Source organism: Ochotona curzoniae, unplaced genomic scaffold, assembly GCF_017591425.1.
Source record: "Ochotona curzoniae isolate NIBS_2020 unplaced genomic scaffold, NIBS_Ocur_1.0 contig_43, whole genome shotgun sequence".
Classification (NCBI taxonomy): domain Eukaryota; kingdom Metazoa; phylum Chordata; class Mammalia; order Lagomorpha; family Ochotonidae; genus Ochotona; species Ochotona curzoniae.
The window spans coordinates 39,680,165-39,691,658 of NW_024466218.1; the positions used below are offsets into that span (position 1 = coordinate 39,680,165).

At 50.4% G+C, this 11,494-nt stretch overlaps 1 protein-coding gene across 1 annotated transcript; it reads left to right on the forward strand.

Moving 5' to 3' along the window:
* Positions 1–2,414: 2,414 nt before the first annotated feature.
* Positions 2,415–6,758, forward strand: HSBP1L1 (heat shock factor binding protein 1 like 1). Its single transcript, XM_040984776.1, has 4 exons — positions 2,415–2,469; positions 2,852–2,918; positions 3,650–3,744; positions 6,504–6,758. The coding sequence occupies exons 1-4, from the start codon at positions 2,422–2,424 to the stop codon at positions 6,522–6,524; spliced, it is 231 nt and encodes a 76-aa protein (XP_040840710.1). The 5' UTR covers positions 2,415–2,421; the 3' UTR covers positions 6,525–6,758.
* Positions 6,759–11,494: the final 4,736 nt, after the last annotated feature.

An 11,494-nucleotide genomic window follows, 5' to 3' on the forward strand; every position in this document is an offset into this window, starting at 1 on the left:
CCAAGTAATTAAGTGGGTGCTTCCCTTAGTTGCTGGAGGCATGGGCTGTCCAGCCAGGAAAGGTAGGGAATGCGTGGTATTCTCCTCACCTTGCAGGCTGTTGTGAATTGCCCCTTTTCAAGCTATTTTGGACTGCCCCTATAAAAACCCTATGAATGTTTTCTTTGGGGCCACACTCCGGTAAGGGGTGTTGGTCCTGGCGGGCAGGCTGGCCAGTCGATCAGCCAGCTGCCTGCTCTCAAACAAGAACCCAGGCTCGGATATACTGAGCTTGAATAAACCATCCTTGTGTACTTGGATTGACTTCAGACTCCTGATGATTTCTGGGAAATCTCAACATCTGGGCACAACAACACACACACACTTACCCCGTGTGACGGAGACGCACAACGACCCTGTGTGACTGACACACGACCCTGTGACTGAATCACACACACACACACACACACGATCCTGTGTGACTGAGACATGACCCTGTGTGACTCAGACACACACACACCTATAGTGACTCTGCTTCCAGAAACTTCATTTTTTTTTAGAGATTTATTTATTTTTATTTGAAAGTCTGATTTACAGAGAGGAGAGACAGAAAAATCTTCCATCTGCTGGTTCACTCCCCAAGTGGCCATAACGGCCAGGGCTGAGCTGACCCAAAGCCAGGAGCCAGGAGCTTCTTCTGTGTCTCCCACATGGGAGGGTCCTAAGAGTGCTTTCCCAGGCCACAAGCAGGGAGCTGGAAGGGAAGTGGAACAGCTGGGACACAAACTGGCATCCATATGGGATCCTGGCACATGCAAAGCAAGGACTTTAGCCACTAGACTATTGTACCAGGCCCCAGAATCTTCCTTTGAACTCTTCCGTCATGCTTTAGCAGTTACGTTGCAGTCCTTGGTGAGGTTATCCCTGGGAGCCTCACCATACCACCCCCTTCAGCCTCTGACCTAACTCCATGCTGGGTCCTGGGCCCACTCAGTGAGAACCCTGCTCCTCCTTGGGGAGGAAGGGAGGGAAGGGAAAGGAAGGGGAGGGGAGGGTGGAAGGGGAGAGGAGAAGAAGAAAGAGCAGACTGTGGTATCCCCACATGTTCCATTGAAACCAAGGGGTGAGCTCCCCTAGGTGCAGTGAGGGAATTGCCTGGAACCCGCAAGGGACTAGCCCTGAAGTCAGAAGAGGACGTCCGGTCCTGCTGTGAGTATGACTTGGGCTGTCCCCTGGGTGAGGCTGAAGAGCTTGGTGCTCCCAAAGGAGAGGCAGAGCAGAGGCTCGAGAACTTTCTCCAGAAGAAAAGATATCTTGGCTGTTCTGAGGCGGCTCAGGCAAGTCTGTTCTGAAGCCAGTGTGTGATTCTGACAGGATTGTCTGAGGCGTGGCCTTTCCAGGAGCTGTGAGGCAGCCGCCAATGCTGCCTGCCTCTGTGGGTGGCTGCAGCCACTCAAAGGGAAGCCAAGGGCCGCCCACCAGGATTCCTCACACCTGAGCCACCCTTGGGTGCGCCAGGCCCGGCTTCTCCTCAGGAAGACACGGAAGTGGGGCAGGAAGGCAGCAGTAGGTGGCCAGCAGCCAAGACAGGCCCTCTGAGCCACCTCTGGGTGGTCCTGCCTCTACCTTCAGGCACATCATGGCTGAGTGAACATGCATGGATGCAACTTGGAGCTCAGACCCACGGTGGGTCAACTCCAAGGGCAGTAGCTGTAGGCCAGATACTGAAGGACCCCCACCACAGGGCACAAGGTGGGGCTGCAGGGGTGGCGTCCACATTTCCTGGATGACTAAGGATTGCAGGGATATGCGGCCACCACCACCACCGGGTAAACCAACCCTCTGTGTGTTGCCACTGGGCTGGGCTCTGGGGAATGTGAAATGACCTAGATGTGCCCTGCCCCCATAGGGCTGCAGCCCAGCCAAGCGCCCAGCAGCCACAGCAGGATCTGGAAGTGGGAAAAGGGAGTGGGGGTGTCAAGGTCTGGGACAACTGGAAAGAAGCTGCTGGGGCCTATGGAGATTCAAGTGGTGACACACCCTGGGCCACCTGCCAGTTCTGGCAGCGTGGGGGTGACCAGGCCAGCAAGCTCGGGCAGTGTGGGGGTGGCCAGGTCTTCATCAATGGCGTCATTTTAGAAATTTGTCAACTCAGATATCAGAAGGCAGGGTTGGTGGCAGCTGCTCCCTGGGGGAAGTTCCACGGGAGGGGACCCTCTGGCTCCCACACAGGGCCCGCAGTTGTCAAGGAGGCCCCAAGTCAGGACACTGCACTGCAACAACAGTTCCGCCTCCCACACAGCTGCATCGCAGGCTGGCCTGGCCCCGCCCCGCCGGCCACAAGAAGGAAGGAGTGGGGCTGGTCTGCTGGGAGTTCCCCTGGGCAGGAGCCACAGCGGGGTTGAACTCGCTGCCCTGAGCGACCCTAGGCGCCTGGGTCCCATGGATGACCGCCTGCCAGAAACCCGCTCAGACACGCTGCAGGATGTGGTGAGCGCTCCTTTTCCCCGGGGCGGGGGGGGGGGGGGGGGGAGGTAGAAGACAATGTGTTCTGAAGGCATTTGTCCAGCTTGGAGATTTGTTCTGACAAAGGTGAACCCATCATGTTGCAACCCTGGCCTCCTAGAGGGGTCAGGATGTGCGTGGGAGGCAGCAAGCTTGATGGAGAGGCTTCCCCTCCACCTGCAGTTTGATTGGTCTACTGACCCAGTAGGATTTGTGGAGAAGGGGTTCTGTTTCCTTTGAATCAAATGTCCAAGAGCAAACCAAGCAGAACGGGGCTGCCACCCTATCAGATGTGACGCAGAGAAGTGGTAGTGCACTCACTGGGTTCCCTTGTGGCTTATGTTTTTCCCCCCTTTTTTTTTTCCAGGCAGAAAATCTATTCCAAGAGATCCAAGAACATTTTCAAGCTCTAACTGCAACGCTAACCCTCAGAAATATCCTTTCTGTGGACCGGAGAGGTCGCGTTCACTCAGCTGGGACTATTTTAGGGAATCCGGGAGCCCAGAAATGCACAGAACCACCCAGGGGTTTCCCAAGCCTTGTGGCAGCTGCCTGCTTGTCTTAGGAACAAAAAACAAGAAATCAAGCAGAATTAGGGCAGAATATTTTTTTTTCCAGTTTGAACACCTCCAGATAAGGGCAATATCTGCCCAGCAATTTATTTGTCTTACTTGAAATTCAGAATTAGGGAGAGATCTTCCATCCCCACCAGTTGGGCTGGGTTGCAGTCAGGAGCTGCTTCCGGATCTCTCATGAGGGTGTAGGGGCTCAAGGTCTGGGCCATCCTCTGCTGCTTTCCCAGGCTGTTTCTCAGGGAGCTGGATGCAAAGTGGAGCAGCTGCAGCTTGAAACAGCATCCACATTGGATGCTAGAGTTGAGGGAGACAAGCTGCCGCACCACCACACCCACCCCACCTGCACCTTGATGCTATACATAGTTCCCCAGAACAAAAATATTCTCAAATGTGGGAAGACCTTAGAAATTTTGGTTTTGAAGAGGTCATTTCATTTGCACACTCAGAATTTGGCTAAATCACACCAAACTCCTATCCCTAATCCATGCGCAAGCAAGAAACTTACAGGTTTCCAGGGCAGAAGCACTCGTAGGAAGGGACTGACAGACCCTGGCGCTGATTTCACCCTGCCATTCTCCCTAACCTCCTACTGGAAGAAATGGGGCATCGCATCGAGGACCTACAGAAGAATGTAAGTGATTTGATGGTGCAGGCTGGGATTGAAGCTTCCGTGAAAGAACAAATGGTAAGGCCACTGTGCACCTTGCATATATGTATCTCCTGCTGGCTTTATTATGAACACTAGAATCCCCTACTTGTTCATGAAGCAAAGTATTGTCTTTAATTCACAGAAAATGCTCTTTTCTAAGCAGACCAACTAAAATATCTTGGTCATAGTTTCTCAAATGTACATTTATTTGAACATTACATTTCATGGGGAGTAATTTTTCTCCCCTAATCTTCTTGCTTTAAAGATTTATTTATTATTTAAAAGGCAGAGTTGGAGAGAGGAGGAGGATCTTCCATCTGTTGATTCAGTCCCCAAATGAGCCTGGGTGAGCATCCCTCAGTGGAGCAGCCACATCAGATGGGATGCGGGGTCACAGGATTTGGCTTAGTCTGGCATGCCACAACACTGGCCACACTCCTAGTATTGTTTCAGATTTACTGTATTCCTCTGAAGGGCAGAGTTAAGGGAGGGAGAGATAAAGTCCCCCATCACCCAGTGGATACAACAGCTGGTGCCGGGCCACAGGGAAACCAGGAGCTTCAACTGGGCCTTCACTTGGGTCGTTGTCGACTGCTTTCCAAGGCGCACAGCAAGGATCTAGATCAGAAGTAGAGCAGCTGGGATTTGAACAGTTCCATGTGGGATGCAAGCACTGCAGGTGGAGGCTGAGCCTACCATAAAACAAAGTCATCCCCTCCCCAACTTTTTTTTTAATGATTTATTTTTTTGAAAGTCAGATTTTTACAGAGAGGAGAGACAGAAGAGAGATCTTCCATGTACTGGCTCTCTCCCCAGGTGGCCACAACAGCCAGAGCTGAGCTGATCCAAAGCCAGGAGCCAGGAGCTTCTTCTGCATCTCCCACGTGGGTGCAGGATCCCAAGGCTTTGGGCTGCCCTGTGCTCTCCCAATTTTCCCAGGCCACAAGCAGAGAGCTGGATGGGAAGTGGAGCAGCCAGGAAATGAACTGGTGCCCGTATAGGATCCTAGCACATGCAAGACAAGGACTTTAACCACTAGGCAACCACACCAGGACCTCAATCTTTGAAAGCCTTCAATCAGAACATGAATCACAAGCTAGACACAGACTCTGACCACTGGTTTGCAATCACACAGCCTGCAACCATCAGACCCCTCCACACTGCAAACATTGCATTTCTAGTGGATCTTGACATGGAGTCTTGAAGGAAAAATAAATGATGTCTGAAATCTCAGACTGACTTCATGTCCACATGACATATGTTAAATTATTTTATTGAAATAATCATGCATACTAAGATGACATAATATTTTCAATGATTTATTCACTTACTTGAAAGGCAGAGAGAGGGAGACAGCACCATTGACTGGCTCACACCCAGTGATAGGTCTGGGCCAGGTAAAACCAGGAGCCAGGAGCTTCCCATAGGGATGCAGGGGCCCAAGGCATTTAGGCCATCTTCCACTGCTTTCCCAGGTGCACCAGAAGGGACCTGGATCAGAACTGGAGCAGCTGGGACTGAAGAGGTGCTCATATGGGACCAGGCATTATCGTGGTTTTACCCAGTGCACCATAGCCCTGACTCTTATGAGGATTGTCTGGTTTTTTTCTTGGTGGCTTTTTTTTTTTAAGAAAAAAAAGGGGGGGTGGGGGAAGCTTTCTAATTTTTGTTAGAAAGGCAGATCAGATCACAGAGAAAAGGAGAAACAAAGATCTTTCATCCACTGGTTCACTTCGCAAATGACCAAAATGGCCAGAGTTGAGCCAATCTGAACCCAGGAGCCAGGAGCTTCTTCTAGATGTTAGTGGGATATTTAATTAAAACATCCAGCTGGGGCCTGGCATGATAGCCTAGTGGCTAGAGTCTTTGCCTAGCATCTGCTGAGATTCCATGTGGGTGCCAGTTCATGTCCTGGCTGTTCACTTCCCATCTAGCTCCCTGGGTGGCCTGAGAAGGCAGTGAAGGATGGCTCAAAGCCTTGGGACCCTGCCCTGTGTGGGAGACCTGGAAGAAGCTCCTGGCTTTGGGGCAGGCCAGCTGTTGCAGCCATTTGGGGAGTAAACCAGCAGTCAGAAGATCTTCGTCTCTGCCTCATCCTTTCTCTGGAAATCTGATCTGCCTTTCCAATAATAAAAAAAAACACATCTCTAAAAACAAACAAATAAATAAAGACATCCAGCTGGTGCCAATCCCACATCAGTAACGACCAAACACCTTGAACCCCTGCCATGCTAAGCTCTGGTGTTTCTTCACCTGCCTCCCTCTGTCTCCCAACACTTTCTCACAGCTCTGCCTTTAAAATAAATGTTTTTATGGATGTGCATCAGTTACAGCTCTCGTTTAAAAACTGAAATTAGCTGTGTGTAATGTACATCATTCTCCTCAAACTCAGAATCACTTATGACTCTACCACTGGACCCCTGTCACAGGTGACTGCTCTTCTGTCATCTGATACCCTGTTCTCTTCTTCCATATGATCCTTGGCTGTCATGTTCTCTGCTTGGCTGTTGTCATTTTAGCTGCTTTTGAATGGAAGGCCAACTATTCCCTTGTGATGCAAACTGCTGCCCCGCTTCATGCCATGATAAACAGGCCCTAACAAGCAGTTATCTGATAGTCACTAATGCCTTTCCTGAGTGTGGCTACAGGCAGAGGCATGTAGCCCAAACCACCTAAGGATGGACTTCCAGCAGCAGGGCTGATACCAGACACTGTTCCCTGCTCCTTTCCCCAAATCCTCCCTGCCCTGTGCCTGGCCAAGGTGCGACCCTATTTCTAAAGTTCTCATTTCTCAGGAGAACTGCTCAAGGACGTAAGAATACAGGTGCAGATGTAGAGCAACAGAACCTCAAAATGCCAATCCCACAGCACGGGTAATGGAAAGAACCTGCTGAGGAGGAGAGGGGGAGCCAGCACTCGCCTTCCACAACCTCACCATGAAGTGCTGCACCCCAGCCTGGACAGCATGTTGATGGGCAGTCTGTGTGTCCTAACATCTCCAGCTCTTCTGTTGGCCAGTGTTGAAAATACAGCTTTTACTTTCCAAATCACAGTCAAAGTGGTCTTTGTGTGCTTGGAGCAACAAACCTACCTTGTTCAGCAATGGGTCATTATTCTAACCCCAAGGTTGAAAACCGCATCATTTTAGGGGTGGGTGTTGCCAGCTGAGATTCCTGAATCCCATAATGGAGTGCCTGGGCTGAGTAGGTGGGGTGCCTGCTGCCTGTGTGGGAAACCTGGATGGAGTTCCTGACTCTTGGCGTTGGGCTGACCCAGCCCTGATTATTGTGGACATTTGGGAGTGAAGCAGACAGTTAATTTGGCATCAAATGCTATACTCATACAGGTAATTTAAACCTCATTTAACACAAAGCCATGAAACTATGAAAACATAAACCCTTGTTGTAGGGTTAAATCTTCAAAGACTAAGTTGCTGAAATTACAAGTTCTGCAATTTTAAACACATTCGACTTCCTTTGTCAGAGTACTACACACTCACCTTCAGACGCTGTGTGACAGATAAATGTGGAACAGTAGCAATGTTGACATACCGTGACATATACAAGAAACACATTGAACACTCAGATACTATCAACATGAAACATGCTCAACATGCAATGACAGATAAAGGTGGAATACACCCTCAGACAGGTAATCATAGAATATATTCAATAGTGTGACACTGAGATAAACACAGAATGCACTCAATGTTCACACACTGTGACATAAACACAGAACACACTCAATGTGCAAGTGCGGCACAAAAAGCTGGTTGAGCTTTCCCTGGCTTCCTTCCAGCCCCTCCACCCCTTCTTGTGTACCATGGCCTTAAGAGTTTTTTCCAGAAGGAAACCCCTCCCCTAGCCCCCAGCACTGTCTTCTGAAAGGCAGTTCCCACTTGACCTCTGGTTTTGGGACACGGCCCCTGCATCCTGGCAGGTCAGACCTGAGTTGCAACCTTATACATTTTATACCTTGACTGAGTTCGTGAATGAGTTTCAAGCTTTTGGTTCATGGACACACTGAGGCTATGGCCACCTAAAAGGCCAGGGAAGGACACCGGCTACACAGCAGCTGAGGAAAGACAAGTGGAAAGTCTTAAGAGCAGACCTGTGAACTTCCCGCAGTAGCAGGAAGCTGACCAGGACACTGTGGACATTGCTTTCGCAGCTCCTGACCATAATTCTAAAAATGCCACAAAGCAATTGGGGGTGTGTGTGTCATGACCTGCCTTCATGAGTCACATGAGTGGCCCAGTAAGGACCAGATCAGGAAGTTCATGACCTGTCATCCACTTCTGGATGTCTCCTCATCCTGGGAAAGCAAGGGTCTAAGACAGAGCCAGAAAAAACAAGCCAAACATGCTAGATCACACCCAACGTCCCTGGTACTCAGTGGTGGCAAGATAAGTGTCTTTACCATGACTTACAATTCCAAGGATTAAACAAAGTAAAAGGAAGCCACAGACTTGCAAGATGTGACCTACAGGAGGAAATGAAAAAAAAAAGGGGAGGGGGGGTTCCAGACTGGAGGGGCCATGCTGTGGCACATCCTGTAAAAAGCCATCAACTGTGATGCCATCATCCCACATGGGCAGCTGTTCCAGCTTCTGGCTAACATCCTGGGAAAGCAGTGGAGGGAGGCCCAAGTGTTTGGGCCCCTGCACCCTTGTGGGAGACTCCTGGTTCCAGTCTGGCTCAATCCTGGCCATTGTGGCCATTCCAGGAGTAAAGCAATAGATGAAGAACATCTTCCCCATTCTATACTTACCTTTCAAATAAATCTTTTTTTCTTTCTTTTTTTTTTTAAAGATTTATTTTTATTATTTTGTTTATTGGAAAGGCGGATATACGCACAGGAGAGAGAGAGGATGATCTTCCGTCCGATGATTCACTCCCCAAGTGAGTGCAACGGCCGATGCTATGCCGGTCCGAAGCCAGGAGCCTCTTCCGGGTCTCCCGCACGGGTGCAGGGTCCCAAAGACTTGGGCCGTCCTGGACTGCTTTCCCGGGTCACAGGCAGGGAGCTGGAAGGGAAGTGGGGCTGCCGGGATAGAACCGGCGCCCATATGGGATCCCGGGCGTGCAAGGTGAGGACCTTAACCACTTATGCCACCGCGCCAGGCCCAATCTTTTTTTTTTTTTTATGATTTATTTATTTTTATTGGAAAGGCAGATATACAGAGAGGAGAGACAAACAGGAAGATCTGCTGTCCATTGATTCACTCCCCAAACGGCTGCAACTGTTGGAGCTGAGCCAATCCAAAGCCAGGAGCCTCTTCCAGGTCTCCCACAAGGGTGCAGGGTCCCAAGTTTTTGGGCCGTCCTCGACTGCTTTCCCAGGTCACAGGCAGGGAGCTAGATGGGAAGCGGGGCTGCCGGGATTAGAACCGGCGCCTATATGGGATCCCGGTGCATTCAAGGTGAGGACCTTAACCATTTCGCTATTGCACCGGGCCCTCAAATAAACCTTTAAAAAAATTAATAATAAAAGCTGGAGATTGAAGAACAGCAAAGATTTTGCAGTGACAACATCTATGGTGATTTCTTTTTTTTTAAATGATTCATAAACTGTAAAAACTTTTTTTTTTTTTTTTTTTAAAGATTTATTTTTATTATTTTTTCATTGGAAAGGCGGATATACAGAGAGGAGAGACAGAGAGGAAGATCTTCCGTCCGATGATTCACTCCCCAAGTGAGCGCAACGGGCCGATACTATGCCGATCCGAAGCCAGGAGCCTCTTCTGGGTCTCCCACGCGGGTGCAGGGTCCCAAAGCCTTGGGCCGTCCTCTGCTGCCTTCCCAGGCCACAGGCAGGGAGCTGGAAGGGAAGCGGGGCTGCCGGGATTAGAACCGGCGCCCATATGGGATCCCGGGCGTGCAAGGCGAGGACCTTTAACCACTTGCGCCACCGCGCCGGGCCCTGTAAAAACTTTTTAAAAATACTAGAGTCAAGAAGCATTCTCAAAGCTGTTAAGTGATTTAGAAAGGGTGAAGGTGAGGTAAGTCCTCCATGCACTCATTCATACCTACATTTTGATAAGAAACCCAGAGCAAATCAGCCTGCTCGTCCACTGCAGACACCTGGCATCCTGCCCTTCAGTGTCCTTGGCTCTAGCTCACTGTCTGTGGTGTAGCAGTCTTTTGAATTGCCTACTTTCTAGCTAATTGTTCCCAAATGCTGCTGCAGTAAATACATGTGCCAGTATCTGTGGGAATGTGTGCTCCCGCTGTCTGCACACCCAGGCTTGTGGTTTCTGCCAGCTGCTCCGACTGTGATCTTTCCCAAGGCAGCAGATGAGGCCGGGTCTGGGAGCCAAGCAGCTAGGGGCTCAGGTGCACATCCCCTGTGACTATATTTGGGGCAATCTAAGCTTGAGTTTCTCTTTCTGGTATCTGTGATTGCTTGCTCTCTGGCAGAAGGCAAGGTAGACTTGGGATGCCATTAGCCAGCATCATTACAAACCATAAGGCATGTGATGACAATAGTGTGCAAGCAATGTGGCATTCACATGCAGCCCCCACACTTGAGTTGAAGCCCCTCAAGTGGCTACTTTTAGAGAACGGGCCTCCATGGAGGTTCAAGGTTGGGCTCCTGTTCCCACAAGAGGCCCAGAGCCCCCTCTGACATGTCCATGAGACACAGATGTGGAACCCAGGCATACAACACTGCTGCCAGTGAGGTGACCCACAGCCCACTCAGGGTCAGTAGTCCCTGACATGGTTGCACACCCACCAACTACACATCAGAATCCTGCAGGCTTTGGGTCTGTCTGTACTGGACAGTTCACGCAACAGGGACCAGACACCAAGTGGTGACTAACTTCTCCCACATGGCCAGGTGGTCTAAGGGTTGTTCAGTTCTCTTTAGGACTCAACATCTGGCTGATCAAACAACAGCACTTAGCATCTTCACACTAATTAAGCAGCCACAGGCACTCCTTCATGTGCTCACGCACAGCTGCATAAGGCACCGCCTGTGTATTTACATGTGCACAAGGCACTCCCTGTGCACCTGTGGACACTGTGTTAGTATGTACAAAGTAACACCTGTGTATTCTACATGTGTATTCCACATGTGTACAAGACTGCAGTAACGGCTACTGCTCACAGTCGGTCAGTAGGCAAGAGCCTGGGTCTGAAAGCCACAGCAGCTGCCATGGAATGCCACACACACTCCTATCAAAGTGCGGGTACTGCAGGAAGGAGTTATATATGGATGGGTGGTTTATTTATTTATCTGAAAGGCAGAGAGGGAGAGATGGAGCCGGAAACCTTTCATCTGCTTGTTCACTCCTCAAATGCCTGGAATACTTGGGGCCAAGCCAGACTGAAGCTGGGAGTCAGGAACTGCCTCCTGGGTGGCAGGGAACCAAGCACTGACCTTCCCACTGCATTAGCAAGGAGCCAGATCCCAGATGCAGACTGGGCAGGACCTGAACCAACACTCGATATGGGAGAGATGTCTCAGGTGGTTTCTTAACCCACTGGGTCCAACACCAGCCCTGAAGTGAGACCCCCCACTGTGTGGACTGCAGGGTCAGTATACCTACACATCACAAACAGCCCGGGCAGCTGCACCAGCCCTCCTGGCAACAGCAATGCATTATCTGGAGGCCGGGATGGACCGTGCTGACCACCTGCACCCAAACACTATGGCTCTGGATCCTGGAATCACATACCACAGCCCTATCCGGGAGCAGGGTGGTTCTCGCCCAACACGGCTGATGTACCTATGGAGATAGATTCTGCAGAGCCTTACTGAAGGCTGTTTCTGGGGCACAGCA

Excerpts from the sequence above, each read along its gene's own strand:
- HSBP1L1 (XM_040984776.1), top strand. The coding sequence starts at position 2,422 with ATGGATGACCGCCTGCCAGAAACCCGCTCAGACACGCTGCAGGATGTG. Across the intron at positions 2,919-3,649 it reads TGCAACGCTAACCCTCAGAA|TGGAAGAAATGGGGCATCGC; the intron begins ATATCCTTTCTG and ends CTAACCTCCTAC. Across the intron at positions 3,745-6,503 it reads CTTCCGTGAAAGAACAAATG|GAGAACTGCTCAAGGACGTA; the intron begins GTAAGGCCACTG and ends CTCATTTCTCAG.